The sequence below is a fragment of the Anthonomus grandis genome, chromosome 22 (genome assembly GCF_022605725.1).
Source record: "Anthonomus grandis grandis chromosome 22, icAntGran1.3, whole genome shotgun sequence".
NCBI classification, from domain to species: Eukaryota; Metazoa; Arthropoda; class Insecta; order Coleoptera; family Curculionidae; genus Anthonomus; species Anthonomus grandis.
Window position 1 is genome coordinate 37,019,009 of NC_065567.1, and position 18,431 is coordinate 37,037,439.

At 31.9% G+C, this 18,431-nt stretch overlaps 1 protein-coding gene across 1 annotated transcript; it reads right to left on the reverse strand.

Moving 5' to 3' along the window:
• Window positions 1-767: 767 nt before the first annotated feature.
• Window positions 768-17,583, reverse strand: LOC126749246 (membrane-associated guanylate kinase, WW and PDZ domain-containing protein 1). The gene is made up of 4 exons (XM_050458948.1): window positions 16,820-17,583; window positions 5,642-7,256; window positions 1,230-1,620; window positions 768-1,126 (listed from the first exon to the last, which is right to left on the reverse strand). The coding sequence occupies exons 1-4, from the start codon at window positions 17,035-17,037 to the stop codon at window positions 951-953; spliced, it is 2,400 nt and encodes a 799-aa protein (XP_050314905.1). The 5' UTR covers window positions 17,038-17,583; the 3' UTR covers window positions 768-950.
• Window positions 17,584-18,431: the final 848 nt, after the last annotated feature.

The following is an 18,431-nucleotide window of genomic DNA, read 5'->3' on the forward strand; positions in this document are numbered from 1 at the left end:
GTTAATTTCTTCCAAAATCTCCATTAAATCTTGGCGCTTACTATGAATGCCTAAAGGCTATTGCATGAAAGAACGTAGTTATAACTCAGGTTGGGGAATCATGCTATTATGGAAATGTTTACTTTTTTCTAACTAATGTACAATGGCAGTTTACGTGTTTATAATATATATTTAAGTTATCATAGTATAGTCAATATGTATATCGAAAAACCAGGACAATTTTTTGACTGGTGATTTTAAATTTTTTTATGAGGTGGTTTGATTCATCCCTCTTAGATCTAGTTTTCATCCTTAAAAACACTGCGAAACATTGAAAATTTTGTGACTTTGTAAAAGATTTTACGGCAACAATTTAAAAACACAATTTATAACACTTTGGTTATAATAACGATAAGTATAGATGTCATGAAAATTTGTACAATTTGTAAACATAAAAGTCCTGCAATTAACTTCATTCTCGTGAGTTCGAATTAATCATATGTGTAAACAACAAATTAAAATTGATTTTTTGATCTCCGCGTTTCACCCTTGTTAACAAAGTGGTAATACTCGAGTGTCTGGCACTAATCGTAGATCAATCACCCCGTAAAATTATTTTGTTCGTAAACTCTCATCACCTGTAAATTATGTCCTACGCATTTTTGGGCTACACATTATGACTGTACTATATGAATAAAACGTTTGTTTGCAGGATTTCAAACTTAACTAAAGAGAAACAAATTAATAAATGTAAAAAAATGCAGGCATATAGAATAAAACATAAAAAATGTTAAATCAATAAACAATTTAATATACATACAGTAGCCGTTATTCGTACGTACACTATCACAAATACTGCTTATTTACATTACTAAAAATTAACACTACTTATCAGATTAAACTGCTTTTCGTTTATTTTATTATTAGATAATTTTCTCCAAGTAGCCCTTAAGACCAGTCATCTACATAAATCACGACTCCGGATTAGGCGCAATCGTTAATGTTACTGATAAGCCAGATTCTTTTATCAAATTTACAATATCTCCATGACTTAAATGCATTATATCTATATGGTTCACGGCGACTATATAGTCTCCAACTCTTAATCTTCCACTTCTTTCTGCTGGACTATCTTCTATTAAGCGACCTATAAAAGAAAACCATTGCTTACTGGAGTTAATATAACGCACATATGTATTTGTTTGCATGCTATAGAACTAGCATACACTATAATTGGAGAAATTACCTACCTATCGTAGATCCAATTTTATTCACGGACGATATAATAACAAAACCAAAACCTTCAGACTCATTTCGCTGCACGGTAACGTCATAAGTAGGTGATGGATGAGGACTAGGAATCGAAGGTGCTGATTGACTTAAAGGCAATGCGGGTGGAGAATTTTCTGGCCAACCCATTGAATAATTAAGTAAAGGTGGAGCGTTGTTAGGCACGAAAACTTTTCGTCTCAAAACCAGGTTCACTTGGCCCTTCACAGCAGCCGCGTTTATTAGCTGAACAACTTGCCTGTGTTCAGCTTTTAAAACAGAGAATCCTTCAGCACTTACAATTTCATCTCCAGTTTGCATCCGGCCATCTAAGTCAGCTGCCCCACCTGGTACAATCTGTCCAACTGCCACCTGATAATAGAAAGCGTTAATAACCTCAAAGATAACGTTTACTTTTTAAAATCACAAATAATTTGTTTGATCTTTGAAAATTATAACATTTGGACATTAAAGTAATACAGGGTGTTTTAGAACTATGGGATCAAACGTCTAAGGATTATTCAGTGCACCAGTAGAAAACATTTGAGTATAGGGACCCATGTCCGGAAAAGTGTCATTAAGACGCGTTATAATTTAAAAAGAAAATTAATTGTCTAAATAGGTAAAAGTATTCAAAATGTTGATGTCAATGTTTAAAAATTTTATAGCTGATAATTCTAAACAATTTACCGGCGCTTGTATGTTATCTTTAAAAACGATAACAGGGATTTTTGTAGCTGCATTCCATATCGCCTTAGTCGTGCTATCTTAAATATGAACTTTTGCAATAATTTAACAAAAATTAATTGTTGCAAATGAAAAACTTTACCAATCGATAACTGGCGGATATGCATTTGGCATGCGGAGTAACAAGCTGCAATGCACGAGCAGCAACACGGACCATCAACGTTATTATTATTGTGATGATATCATGTACAAAAGGCAAAAATTAAATGCATTTATTCCTATTTAGCCTATTTATCGTCTTTCTAAATTTTACCGCGCCGTAGTAACACTTTTCCGGACATGAGTTCATAGGGAACTCAAATTGAAAGAACTCGTCCATTATCTCAAAGAGACCTACGTAACTAGAGAAAAAAATGAAAACTCTAAGTCTCGGTCTCAAAATATCTTTTTATATCTATTAATCAGGTAACATGTTTCGCCAATAAAGCATCATCAGACCTTATAGCTAGATGACCTGCCAAGTACTTGGCTATAAGGCTATAAGGTCTGATGATGCTTTATTAGCGAAACATGTTACCTGATTAATAGATATAAAAAGATATTTTGAGACCGAGCTAACTGAAGTTCTGATCCCATAGTTCTGAAACACCCTGTATACTATGCAATAATTATACTATATTTTAAAGAAACTGCGTAAATTTTATAGTCCCAATGGTGTTACAGATAATTTAAAGTTACTTAGTACCTATTTTTCTTTAAAGCTAAAACAAGTTTATTACAAAATCAAAATCAAGTTTATTGTGCATTAATATAGGTGTTATTCGCGTACAATGATATCATCATACATACACATAGAATTACGGTACTGTTAAAAACAAAACAATAATATGCAGCAAACAATGCCGTTGTTAAAAAAAACTACATATACTCGTACAGGCAACTTAAGCCTACTAACACAATTCAACACAAGTCATCTGTTGTCAAAAATTGGTGTATTGATTTTTGAAAGAATAATGACCAGAGCCAACCACCAGCAAATGATTTGCATTGAGAAATTCCACCGCACGGTAGGCAAAGCAGTTTTCAAATTTTGTTGTGCGATGAAAGGGAATATCAAAGTTAGCCACATTTCTAAGGTTAAGGTTATGTAAAGTGTCCTTGCAGTTAAGTATTGTGTAAGATAAGATGGAGAGTTGTTTTTTACCATCCCATATACAAACATAGCAAAGTGTCATAGCAAAGTCAACACGAAAATTGTATTTTAAAACATTTATTATAATGGAGTGAGGTGGTCAAACTTAGGCCCTTCCTATGCAAAACGCATACAGATATTTTGAGCTAATTATATTTTAGTTTTGTGTCCAGGTGAATATTGACACCAACGAGGCCCTCGCAAAAATCTCCAGGATTAAATGATGATAGAAGCTGAGTGTTATGAGCATATAGATGTGATGAGCATTGATGAATTTGAGATGGTAAGTCAGCACTAAAAAGGGCAAAAAGTATGAGACCAAGAAGGGACCCGAGGCACCCCATGTTGAAGATATTGAATGTCAGACCTAGTCTCATCAAGGTCCACAACCTACCTTCTATGCTTTAGATATGATGAGCACTAGCCACAAGCTTGATCAGAAAATCCAAAAAAGTGCAGCTTAGCAATCAGCATATCATGGTTAATAAGGTCAAATGCCTTACTATGATCTAAAAGTACCTGACAGGAGACCTTTGATTCATCCTTGTATTTAGATATGCAACAGAACTTTGAAAGGCAGTTTTCAAAGTTCTGTTGCTGTACTATGACAAGCTCTAAATCCAGACTGAACATACGGCTGTATGCCTAATTACTAATGCCGTTTGCCACATCATAGGATATTCACCATACTGTAAATATTTATTGAAAATAGTCGTTATCACAGGAGGAACATTTTGTTTTTTATTTCACAATTTAATTTGTGACAATCATTTATCAACATCCTATCTTGTAACGATTGATAATTTAAAGGTGTTATTTGATGAAGGCGAATAATATTTGACCAGTTCTGGGTCCTGGGATGGTCCTATCACCTATTCTGGCAAAGTAATTGCTAATTCTTGTGACATCTTTCAGGTTTTCAAGGCATTCAAATGAAGCACTAGAATGAACATTCTAACTAGGCATATTAGAATTAGGTTTTGCCAAATCTTTTTAAAATTATTTTTAACCTTATTCAATCGAAAAGTCAAGTAACCTTTTTTCATTTTTTATTGCAGTTGATAAGTAATGCTTAAGATTCAGGTAGTAATTTTTATCAGAGGAAGCAAGTGAGCGCTTGTATCTATAATATGCTTTTTTTTTGTTTTATGATTTCTTTGATTATGTCATTTATATATAGTTTAGGACTAAGCTTTATAGTTTTTAAAGGCGGAAAGTAATCAAAGATTTCAATTAATTGCTTGTTCAGCATCATTTTTATCAGAATTTCGACAAGTTATAAGGTTTATGTACATCGAGGCTTAAAATTCAAGAGAGAATAAACAAGCCTATGGTCTTTACATTATACATTTTCATTGTTCCCTACTTAGTGACCTGCATACCTCGATTCATACAGATAACAATCAATCAGACTTTCGGAAAATTCACTTACTCGAGTTAGTTCGTTAATCACCTGGACTAAGTTGAGGGTTTCTAAGATTGATTTAAAAAATAATTTTTCACGACTAGTCTTTAAGAGTAAATTTATATTAATATCTCCTGTTAAGATAATATAGTCATACATAGCTCTCTATAACAGCAAGAAGAAGGCCTTTATAGAATACCAAGCAAATAGTGCTGCAAATACAATTTATTAGAGGACTTAATTTTATAATAGGCAGTATAATTATTATAATAATTGTAATATATTACAAATCATTATCAAGGAAACCAAGTTTATCTAAATTACTTGTAATAAACTGTTTTTAAAACATAAATATTAATTTCTCCTATATTTTTTGGTAGTAGAATAAACATTCTTGAAGCAAAGTAATCAACATATGTTTGGATAAAATTTTTTCCTGGGTCTGTGGTATACTATTTATTTTCTGGCTTATACTTCTGGTACTACAAGTGCCAGTCATCCTGTCATCTTAATATATTGGGTACCACTAAAATGGCTGACAAATACAGTATCAATATACAATAACATATTCAGCACAATTTTCAAATAGCTCCACTAGCTTTCTAAATAATAGCTAGTGCAAAACCGTGTCAAATGCCTTTGCAAACTCGATGAAGCAGATCTTCTTTTGTTTACGCTAATTCTTTTATTAAGTTGTTGTCATATGCAGTGTATATGACCTGCTTAATTTTTCAGAAAGAATTTTATTCGCGAACAACATTAATGCATTTTTAATATTAAGCCATAAAGTCTATTCAAATATTGTTGACGTCAACTAATTTATTATGGTTTAGGTCCTTTCTGCTATCAATGTTGTTATATATAGATTACTGGTACAATTCCAGTGTAAAAAATTTATTGAAACAAAAAAGCGTCTTAGAACCTTTAAAATAGATTTGTTTGTTATTACCTGCTATGAATTTCTGCTTTATAACACATATTTAAAAACGTTATTTTATGAATGTATCTAAATTATGTCAAAACGAAAAATGTAAACTTATGAAATAAAAAAAAAATATAACTTTTGTTTTGAAAACATTTTCGGAAAATAAATAAATGTTAAACCTTACCTGAGATTTGTCTTCTATCCCGCCAACGATTCTAAACCCAAATCCATTTTCGTGGCGGTTAAGTACAATATTTGTTGTTACGTACTCGGTTTTACCATTTTCAGGATACCACCACTGGTTATCTTTCTTAGTGTTCGGATGCATAAAATTATTACTCTCCAATAAGTTCGGCTGCGTGGCAGCAGCTGCACAAAATGCGCATGCACAATCGTATCGGTGAGGCGGCGGAAGACTACTATTGTATTTTGATCCTACAGGTAGATGATAATCGTATGACGGTTTGCTTTGGTTAGGGTCAAAAAGATCGGGATCTAAATCATCATCTTCGGGGTTTTCGTTTAGTGATGAGCGCAGTCTTGATCTCTCAACGGAATAACTATCAGTCTGAAAATCCCCACGAAGAACATCGTTGGAATTCGAATTGATATCCATTACTGGGGTTTTGGACAAACATCTTGTATCTATAAGTGGTGTTTTCGGTCTACTTGGAAGCACTTCTCTAGTTTGTATACTATAAATATCAGCAGTTGGCGTTTTACTTCTAAACGGAATTGAAACATCTTTGGGATTAAATTTAGTATCTAATTTTCGAGCCTTATTTCGTATATTCGATGGTTTAGATGGATCACCCCTTTGAACATGAATATTAGCTTCACTATTGTATGGACAATTTTTTAATACTTGTACCACATCATCATGGGACATATTCTCCAAGGATATATCGTTAATTGCTAATAAAATATCTCCTTCTATTAGGTTTTTGCATCTTTGACGGTCCAAAATTTTTTTCACTCTTTGTCCACATGCACTATCAGCTATTGTAAAACCAAAACCAAGATTTCCTTTTATAATGCGAACTTTAACTTCTACCCTTTCCACATTCATGGTACTAATACCTTTGATTAAATCATCAATATCATCACACGAATCAACAGTCTCATCGCCTCTGGAAATGCTGTCTTCTCCATCCAGAAAATTATAGTTGGAATCTAATAACCTTTTATCAATACTTGGTTGCAATTGAGAATCAACAGCAATAGTTGTAACTACCTCTGTATTTGGATCATTTGGATCAAAAGGCAAAGAATATCCCCTGCAAACTTCCAGCTGAACAGTAGATCCTACACTAATTGATTGAAACAATCTAACTATTTGGTTATGAGTGTAACCAAGAACACAACTATCATTTACAAAAACGATAACATCCCCTGTTTGAAGATGACCATCCAACCATGCAGGCCCTTTGGGAACCACAGACTTAATTTGCAAAAATTCTTCAATCCCATCATCTCCTCCTATTATAGTAAATCCTAATCCTCTAGAAGATTTTACCAAAGAAGTCCGTATTCTCTGGCCATAAAGCTCTGAGGGATCTTTAGTAAAGAAGGCTCTACTTTCTCTCGTTAAAGTCTGGGTAGCTGCTCTTTTTGCCTGGATGACAGGATTTTCATATTGCGTTCTTCTATTTACATGATCAATAAAATAGGTTCCATAGTGAGGATCACTTATTTTTTCCCACCCATAAGGAAGCTCATCGTCCAAACAATCTTCAAGGGTCTTTTTTTGAAATTTTGATAATCTGGGGTCAAGCCAATGTGATGTTCCAGTAGAGTGACTAGAAAATAAAAAGTTCAACATATTAATTAATTAGTCTCTTATCTCAGAACCTAGTGGGAATTTTTTTCAAGAAATTGGTGAAGGATGAAAAGTTATAGCTATTAATATGGAAAACAAGCTAAATAACAACTTAATTTCGATGGTTCATTCATACTAGTTGCGAATTTTTTTTATTACACTATAAAATTATGTAAAACATATTTAATGAATAAGGAAGAAATAGTGGAAGTTGGACTTAATATTATTATTAATCTTTTAGCATTAGTGGCAAATGACTCATGATAAACTTCATAAATATAATAAAGCTTTTATGTGTTGAAGAGTAAGAAAATCTTAAAAGGTTAATTGTTGAAGATTTCTTATTATAAAGTCAAACAAAGACTCTGGATGGACCCAACTAGTGGATGAAATGAATTATAAAAATAACAGGTACTTTTTAACAAGTGTTATTTTTAGTAGCTTAGTATTTTGAAACGATAAAATTAGTTATAAGATTACATTATAATTAATTATATATATCCAAAATATTAAAATTGTAAAACTTAAAAAAACAACATTTATAAAAGCTACTAACAATTAAGTTCAAAAGATATTGAAATATTTCCCCTTACTATAGTATATTATACAATACCAATAATATTATAAATTTTCACTTGACTTGTTATAATTCCTCAGTGTTTCTGATGGCCATAATTGTATATTCTTTGACTATATAAAGTATTTCAGTGAGTACCAGCTAAGGGAGGAGTGGGATTCGCAAGGCATATTCATCTAACTGTATGAGGGTGATCTATCACCTTTATGAATTAAAGCAGCTGTTTCCAAGATAGACAGAAAAAATAAGTTTAGTAAAAGTAAAAATAAATGTGTCACAGAATTATGATGATATTTGTTCACAAGTCACATACTAAAAACAAAAAAATAATATTAGGAAAGTATAAAAAAATTACAAACTTAGTCCTCGCCGCAGCAGCCTAATAAGGGTCACTATTAAACCCTCTCCTTTCTTCACACTTATACCAAAGGATCCTTATCAGCATACAAAAGGTCCTAATAACGTTCCAATTTCACTCTTTCTAGCACATGTATAGGCAGCACATATAGCATAAAATTCTAATGTATTCAGCAAAATGTCTTTTTTAAATAAAATTGCAAATGGAATAATTGACTGCCCTGATCTTTTAAATCATATATATTTAAATATTCCTGACAGAAGAAATTATGGAAAAAAAATATCCTGTTTCAAGAATGTTGAGAAATGCAAATACTATGCAACATACCTTAGATTTTTTTAATACTTAGGAAGCTAAATCAAATGAACTCAAAATTTGTCCATGTTATGTCACATAACAAACATCACACACAAATTTACATTTTAAAAATTATGTTGCATACATTCTTTCAAAGAATAAAAACTATTTCTGATTAAGATTTGTTTAATTTTTTTCTTAAATATTAAAATTGGTAAGGCTTTAATTTCCACAGGTAATTTATTAAAAAACTGAATTGCCCAATAGCCTGTGCCGTCCTGACACCTCCCAAGATGGCAACAAAGGGGCAACAAGTCATCCTTGCCTCTGGTTTCATATTCATGCATACTCCGATGAAATAAATAGGCAACATGAAGCAAATTCTCCAAAATATATGCAGTTAATAACACATGTTGTGATACTGTGGTAGCCAGACTCCTGAGAAGAAACAGATCACTGGCTCAGCGAGAGGCGCTAGAGCCGAAATGAATGATGTTATGCATATTACATATTAGCCTTGGGGCAACGGATACTCCAAGAAATTTGACACTGTTCGAGTTGGAATTGACTTCATCAAGGTCCCTCATTGCAAAGACCATCCTAGATGTTTTCTTAGTCTTGAGAAGCTTTTTTTTGGAATTAAACAGGCTCTTGACCAACTCCTGTGCAGCCACAGAACTTACGTTCATGTTTAATTTTATGTAGATCAGAAGAATGAGACCCTAAATTGACTCTTGTGGTACTCCAGATGTTACTATTCCCTTTGCTGATGTCACATCATCATAGCACACACATTGTTGCCTAATGTTGAAGGAATGACCTAAGAAGGGCAATGATGGTCCAAAATCTGTAGCATTTGAGCGTTCCTAAGAGTATTTCATAGTTGTATATATTATTATATTTTCGTAGATTGTCCATAATATAATGGATCTGAATGAATAAACATATTTTTAATCTAACTTTTTCCTCAGGAAAAAATCCAAACTCGTGAAAATCCTCTCTTGTTATACTTATGTTAAAAAAAGGTGATCTATATCGATGATTAGCAATATCGCAAAAATATGGGAAAAATGTCTTGATTTACGTTAGCGATATCGGTGACCTTTCAATAAATGGAAAGGCTATATCCTACGCGGACGATACGGCAATCATATTTTCAGCAGACAGTTGGGTAAATATGTATAATGAGCGAGAAACTGGTTCTGATATTATTCAGAGGTTAAACGAAATTTTTTTAAGCCTTAATATTGATAAAATAAAATTTATCCCTTCTCATTAACCTCTGCTGTTCATCCATCATAGTAATCCTAATCAAAATACATCACAATTCAAAACGCCAGCTCGTTGAAATATCTAGGTTTAATATTGGATCAATTTTTAAGCTGGAACAACAGACCACATGAGAAAATTGCCAAAAAAATTAAAATTATGTATAGAAAAGACTTTAGATACCCTACTAATTTACTTTATAAAAAACCAAAAATTCTGAACATTTGAAGCCTATTTATTTATAGCTCCTTGATCTACTTTACAAAAATTAAACAAACACCACTTTACATTAACATTAGGGATCACAAAACAAGATCTGTCACAACTATTTTAATAAACCACTAATACTAATAAACTATCAAATACTAAATTATTTTGAGAATCTTTTTTCAGATTGTCAGTTTGGTTTTTGGTTCAGTAGAGGCACAGCCATGGCTGTTCTGGGTCTCATCTGTGGCATTCTGGATGACTTTGAAAAGCGAAATTACAGTGTAGCTCAATTCTTTGACCTCAGTAACGCTTTTGACTGGGTCTCAGATGAGATCCTACTGGAAAAACGTGCCTATTATCATATCCTCTCATTTCCCTGCTTAAGTCATACTTGGAAAACCCACCTCAGGTGGTCAGAGTCGACATTGGGCTGTCAGATGACAGGGTTCTAATTTTTGGAGTTCTGCAGAGCTCAATCCTGGGTCCGTTTCTTTTCCTGGTGTGGATGTGGATGACCTGCCAGTATGTAAAAAGGAGGGCGCCCACTGAATCGGCTCGGTCGGTTCGGCACGTTCGGTCCGTTCAGTCGGTAACTAGCGCTCATACAATCGGCAGAACGAAGACACGACGATGTTTAAAAGTGGTTCGACTATTCGAGCATATAGTATTGTGATTAAGCTCCCGTTTAAGCGTTTAAAAAAAAATGAGCAGTGCCTCAGATTCTGAAGGGGATGTTATGATTGCAGTAGCCTGTGCTGAAGTAGAAGCAGTAGAAAAGCGTAGGAGATTTTGGGTGCATATTTTTTTGAAAAGAAGAGATTTCGGAGAATATTATCATCTATTTTATGATTTGCTGGAGGACGAAGCAATCAGTTTTTCAAATAATTTAGAACGAAAATATGTTCAGGGTGATTTTGTATAGTGTCATGCCTCTGCCTTCTTAATTTTTTTATATCCCACTAATTAGAAAATAATTTAAAGAGGATGGTTGTATCATTAAGAGAACTGGTTGCGCCATCTCAAAATTATTTTAGCTGAATTGCGCCTCGACGTTTAAAAAATTCTGAACTCTACTTTAAGAGATATAGATAGCCGGCATTCGTTGTGGGACATCCTGTATAGCGTCAAATAAAATAAATTATAACATAACATTCCAACGTGCATTTGAATGCGTGAACTATATAAGCTATCTTCTTTGTGTATTTTTGTAAAAACATAAATTATATTCAAAGCAAGAGTTGTACACCACTTAACACCAAAACGGGAACTTTCACACTCGCACATTTCGCCGACCAAGTTGGCATCCTCAGATAATTAAAACTGAGTTTTAAAATCTCCTGATGAAGCCAACTTAATAACAGTAAATAACGAAAACAGCGATTTAAGATATAATAATTACACTTACCAGAACATCCACTTAATTTGGATAACTTCTCCCAAGCGTTTTCTTTCCTTAAATTATCATGATAATATGTGTTTTGTTTATCATACAGTATTCTAAGACTGCGAACAGCTTCGATAAAATTTCGTTTGACATATTTATCAAATCAACGGTTTTTAAAATTCTTTGAAACAGTTCCTCACTCTATGCGAAAAAATGTTAAAATAGTCGCAGGCTTTCGGTGCAATCGGCAAAAGTTGCCCTCCTCACAATATGAGATCGTCGCCGGAGAAAACCGAACCGACCGAACTTACCGAACCGATTCAGTGCGCGCGGCCCCATTTAAATACATGTGAAGCGATAGGGCTAGTTCTGCTGCAAGAGTATTTGCTTTATAAATACCAGCACTAATAGTTGTTGTCCAACTGGGTTATAGAAAAGACTGTAGACAGGCCTTTTTCAAATTTCAAATCCTGACCTTTCCATCTGCTTATATTTCTGGGTACTTCTCCTATGTGACAAGTAACTTAGGCCTTTTTGAGTGCCACCATGATATCCACAACTATGCAATTCGACATTTAAAGGTGGCTTACTATCTCCTCTCAAGATCCAGAAATAGACCTGACTTTCCTGCTGTAAAATGTTTCAACAAGCTACCATTGAGTGGTAGAGGATTTCCACTTGAGGCTTTTAAGAGCATGGTTAAAAATTCCTGATAAAAGGGGCATCTGTCATCTTAAATCTATTTAAAAAAAGCATATAAATTTAAAACAAAATTTGTCACTTAAATCAATAGTGTTACAACAGCAAATATTAATTCACTCATATGTTAATTAATACATACTTGTGTATTTCTACAAATTGTGGCTTAAACTGATTTTATTATTTTAATGCCCAAATAAATCTTAAATTGTTATTGAAAAAATAAAAAGTAAATATAAATATTAAAATTATTTTAAAAAAGAAGTCAATAACATATGTAACTGAAGTCAAGAGTATTTTGTAAGTGAATGATGAGTAACTTATGTTAGTTGCCTATATTGTGCACAAATTTGTACCAGACTTATTTTTTATTCCTAGTTCTTAAGATGTTTAAACTATTAAATTTTTTTTTATGGAGTTATGAAAAAATTACAATAAAATTTGTAGACATGAATAAATAAATTAAAAAACTGAAAAAAATTGGAAATGAAAATGAGAAAACTCCTTTGTTCTTCAAGAAATCTCATCTTCAAAGGAATAACTAGACATAGGTTCTATAACATCCTTCCAATTGAAATAAGGCAACTGAGCATAATTAAAAATAAATTAAAAAACAGTGTTAAGCAATGTATTACTGAGTTAATTACTCATCTTTACTTTTTCCTGTTCCTTTCCTTTATACATTTATCTTTGTCTTTCTCTCTCTCTCTCTCTCTGTGCCTATATATTGCAAATTAGTATTTCAATTGTTGCCTTAGAATAGGTTTAACATGTATCTTGTACCCTTTTTTAAGTCTATCCTATCATCGAGATATATGTAGGGGTCCCTTAAACACAGCAATTTCAGCCCTATATGAGATACCCCATCAATATTTTCATCCAAATCTACACTACAAACATAGGCAGATAATATAGACTCTAATTTACATACAACTTTACTTTTCAAAAAAAATATATATATACATTTTGAGATTTAATCACTCCTAAAATTATGGGAAAGGGGTTAAAACTAGTGCTACTACAACTTAACCCATACCAACCCAACCCAACATCTATAAATATATAAAAGCAGCAGAAAATGATTTTTCAAGAATTTATATTACAGATGTACTCATTATTGTAAAATGGCATTAAAGGATTATTTCCTCACATCTTAATGTGAAAACTAGATCCAAAATTTTTCTGAGCCTGGTTTTCAGAAAAGTCGGGTTATGTTTATAATTAATTCCAAGTATGATTAAGTATAAATGTCAAAATTAATTTATTTGTTTTTTTTTTTTGGAAAAAAAAACCACTTGAAAATTGTCTGAATACTGTTTCCCATAAAATTACATACCTTTGCCTGTCGAGACAGTTAAGCTTTTTTGACTCTAAAATGACATCTTTTAAAAGGCAGTTAGAAAATATTATTTCATAAAGTCTCTAATTAATTCAGCTACAATAATCTACATCATTCCCTGATTTATGGATAATCTCTTTGGTATGACCACACTTTGTGACATGTTGATGACACCATGTGACGTGTTTTTTTCTTTTTGTTGTGATACTGTAATTATTTAGTACTTGGTATATATACATTGTTTTACTTTTATATTATAATTCTTTTTGTTTGTGTCAAATAATATCTTGACAACCACGTTTTGGGCCTCGCTGCTAAACTTTCTTCTGGTTGTTTTGCAGTCAGGGTTGCCAGGCATGAGTTGGGGGGGGTTTGTTTGCTCATTCAGTTTATTTCGCCTTAATAGACTCTCATATCCGTTATAGGTTGCCATTTTGGGGTTTGTGCTCCAAGGGACTCCTTAACATAATTTTTACTATTCAGAAAAAAGGTATCTATTTAGCATTAAGGTATCTGTGTGGTGTTGGTCTGAGAGTGTCTTTTTGTAGCTGAAAGAATTTTAACAGTTTTCTCACTCTTTATATTGGAAACTGCAACACTCATACATAAGTAAGTAAGTCCACCATCCTGTACCAGTCATAATACTCGTCAAGTGGGCAACTTATCTCTTCCAATTCCCACCTCCTCACTTACGAGAAACTCTCTTATATTTATTAGTCGTAAAATATTTAATCATGTTCCTTTTTCGATTAGGACTGTTACAGACCTTAAAAAGTTTAGGAGAGAACTAAAGAAATTAATCTTACCAAAAGCTTACGACACCATTGAAGAGTATTTTAACGACTCATTTTAATATTTAAAATTAATTATATATCTGTTGATCAGATTTACTTTTTTTTTTTTATTATTCTTGTTTTATGTTGGTTCTCGCCTTTTCTTTTCTTCTTTTTTGGTTTTTTCTTTGATTATATAAAATATGCTTCTATGTATAATCAAAATCCATTCTGTACTCTGTTTTTGTCCTGTATCCCGTATAACCAAATAAATACTTGTATTATAAATTCTAGGATTAGGAAGCTTTTAGCACAAGTTTGTAAACTTAGCAAATAAAGTATATTTTGACTTTGACTTGACTATCCTTCCTTCCCATCAGTCTGGTTTTAGAAAATATCATAGTACAGCTAGTTCACTTCTAAATGTCACCGACAATATCATGCGAGCTCTTGACAAAAAGATTTCAGCCATTATGATAGCTCTTGATTTCTCGAAAGCTTGATTTTCAGAAAGTGAGGGTGAGTAATGAATATTCTGCTTTGAAAAATATTATTTCTGGTGTCCCACAAGGGTCAATCCTAGGCCCATTATTATTTCTTATATATACTTCAGATTTACCCGGTCTTGTTGAAGATTCTGAAATACATCAGTATGCTGATGACACTCAATACATACATACATTATTTTGACTCTGCTAATTTTGATAATGTGGCTGATACTATTAACGCTGATCTGAAAGTAATAAATCAATTTTCAAAAGAGAGTAACCTTGTCATTAATCCTAATAAATTCAAATTCAAATTTATTAATCATTTTGGTTATATTATACCAAATTTTTTTTTTTTTTTTTTTTTTTTTTAACTTAATTATATTCAATAATAATAGTTAACAGTCATTGTTTTTAACATACACCTAGATGTTGTAACATCTGTTTGTGTATGCTGAGAAATCACAACATTTTAGTAATAATATAAAATATAACTAACCATAACCATATCTAACAACTAAACAAAAATTCTCCAATAAAGTTTCTCTTCCCAAAACTATTTAAAAAAATTAAATTTATCTATATTTGAATAAATAAATTTTCTACAGACCTTACTAAAGTTTTTAATATTATTTATATTTTTTAAGCTGTCTGGTAAGATGTTATAAAATTTCGGGGACAAGTATCCTAAAAATCTTTGCCCCATAGTTTTTTTTTATGTTTGGTATTTTTAGGTGTCTGTTTATATTATTTCGGGTTGTGTAGGAATGACTAACATAATTCTTGATTTTTTCTGATTTATGTGTATAAATGCATGTTGACAATATGTAAATTGAGCGTATATTAAAAATTTCTTCAGAATATAATTGTTGTGTAGGAAATCTTTTTTGTTTTTTGTATATAACTTTTAAAATAAAGTTTTGTACTACATTAAGTTGTTTTAAACAATTCTTGTATAGACCTCCCCAGACAATCACCCCATACCTTAACAAGGACTCAACCAACGATTTATAAATTAAAATTAGTAGTTTTTCATTTAAGATATTTCTCAAAATATGAAATCGATAAATAAGTTTACGGATGTTTTGTGTTAATTTTAGAATGTGTTGGTAACACAAAAATGGTTTTGTTTTCAAACCAAGGATCACATAAAAATATAATGGAAACTGTTCACATTCAATTGGATAATGAAACTATTTTGTTCTCTGATACTGTGAAGGTTCTGCGAATTAAAACAAACAATTCTTAAGGGTTTAAGGAGCATGTTAATACTCTTCTGCAGAGGTGTTATTTACGCATGCATATGCTTTATGCCAATAAACACATTTAAAATTTTAAAACTGGGAAAAAACTCATAGTGGCTCTTGTTTTATCTATTTTAAATTACTGCCTTATAGTTTATTATCCTTGCTTAAACCAAATAAATTGTTACCGCCTGCAACTCGTGCAGAATACTTGCTGTAGATTTATTTTTAACCTCAGAAAGTTTGATCATGTATCAGACTCTATATTTCAGTTGAGGTGGTTAACGCTACCTTACCTATTCAAATTCGTCACTTCTACTTTTCTTTATCAATTCTTTGTTAGTCAAAGTCCTGAATATCTTTTTGAAAAGTTAATACCAAGAAACCAGGTTCACACTCGAAATATTAGATACAATATCTTGACCATGCCGCACCATTCCATGTCTCTGTTTGAGTGATCTTTTACTTATAATGCCGTGAAGTTCTTTAATACTTATAAACCAATATTTAATTCTTCATTAAATGTGTATAGGAAATATTATAGACTTTTGTTTTTAAATCAATCCAAAATATAATCTAGTTTTCTACAAGATAAATGCTTTATATATACTTGTTTCTTTTTTTGTTTTCTCCATTTAAACTGTGATTGTTAGGAAGGTTAAGAGTTAAAGAGTAGGTTTAAGCTAATCTTTGCCTTCTTTGGTAATGTAGTATTAAGTAATATTGTAAGATTAATATTGTTTTTTTTAAGAGAGACATATTATTATTATTATTAATATTATAACATGTGTTTTGTAAATGGATTCCGTAAAATAAATAAATAAACTTTAGGTACATTTTCAGAAATGTTGCTAAACTTTTTACCATAAAAGCTTTTACCATATCTTTCATTTACAAATACTTACTCTATAAAATATGCCTCCCCACTTTCAGTAAAAGCTTTTTCCCATTTTGGTGGTAAGGGACCAAGAGAATCATTGTCATTGCTCCCATTAGCATGATTAAAACTGTCCTTTTCTTCAAAATAATTGGTTTCATCTGCACTCACCCCAGCATGACCAGTTTCAACCCTAAGAGGTTGTGATAAAGGATTTGAGAGATTTGACTCACTGGTGTGACTCATTTCACAATATTTTCATCTGGGTTAATTCTTCAAATAAGTCATTGATACTTTGTTGCAAGCAAGTTATGTTAAAATACAATGGCTTGGTCTGGGCATATTTTGTTGCAAATCTTGCCTGCAGCAATGCATTTTTGGGGTATAATTTATATTTTCACATACAGATACTTTAAACTATAAACTTTTTGCCTTTGGTAATTCAAGAAACATTGTGCTCATCTGTTTACAGACATCTAGTATAAACAATTTTAATTTTAGCCAAATTATCTAGTTCTCTTAAAATAGATGCCAATTCTGTTAAAGGTTTGACGGAGTTTTAAACATAATAAACATAAAAACTGAAATTTCACCACTACAACTCACAAAAGTTTTTACACAGCTGCACTATAATCCATCTATACCACTACCACAGCTAAAAACAAAATACAAATAAACAAGGAGTTGAAGGACTGAGGTCAGGGACAGGGATCATTTCACCCATTTTTCAAATGATTTTGACGATTAGCAATGCCCCGTTAACACAATACGATACAATATATATAAGCCGGCGTTGCCATATGTAACTCATAGTTGTCACACATCAAATGTCAGTGGGTTATTGACTTTAGTATAATGAAATCATAAAACATTAGACGTTGCCAATTCACCCAAATTTGTTGGAATTTCAATTTCGTATGATTCAAACAAATTATTAAATTACCAAGATTAAAATTTTGTTGAAATCACCCTAAAATGTTAGCTGGTGTCTCGAGGAGTTTGGTTACATACATTACTGATAGGATCTATATCAATCCTATCGCGACTCTCCTGGTATAGAAAGAAAGAAAATGTGCTATATTACGTAAGACAAAACAAAATCTTGTGTACAAGCATCCTAAAAACTAAAAAATTCCAAATTCACTTTAAATTTCAAATTTTAAACAAACATAACATCTAAAACACTTTACCATAAAATTTACACATTACCAAAATTAATCATAACAAAACAGATTGAAAAAATAAAAAAAAGCTTTTTTTTGATAAATTTGATTCAAAAATAAGTAAAGCTGTCAATAAAACAGAATTTAGAGGAAGTAAATTAAAATATTTAATAGGAAACAAACTAAAACACTAAAATTATGTCAGAGCACAGGTCAAAAGGTATCATTAAAAAAATCGTCAAGGCTATAATATGCCCTGGATAATAAAAGTGATTTTAATTTAATTTTGAATTTCTTAACTTCTAAAATTTGTCTGATACATAGAGGAACATGGTTGTAAATTTTTTTGCTAAGGTATATAAGTGAGTTCTTGTTGAGGGAGGATGTAGGGATTGGTAAGGGAAAATCGTTAACCTGGCGAGTCATATGACCAGTGTTAGAGGGAGGTTTAGGACATTTATGAATAAGAGTAGCTGT

Coding starts and splice junctions, on each gene's coding strand:
- LOC126749246 (XM_050458948.1), bottom strand. CDS start 17,037: ATGAGTCACACCAGTGAGTCAAATCTCTCAAATCCTTTATCACAACCT. Junction 7,257..16,819: donor GGGGAGGCATATTTTATAGA/GTAAGTATTTGT, acceptor TTTATTTTCTAG/TCACTCTACTGGAACATCAC. Junction 1,127..1,229: donor TAAAATTGGATCTACGATAG/GTAGGTAATTTC, acceptor TTTCTTTTATAG/GTCGCTTAATAGAAGATAGT.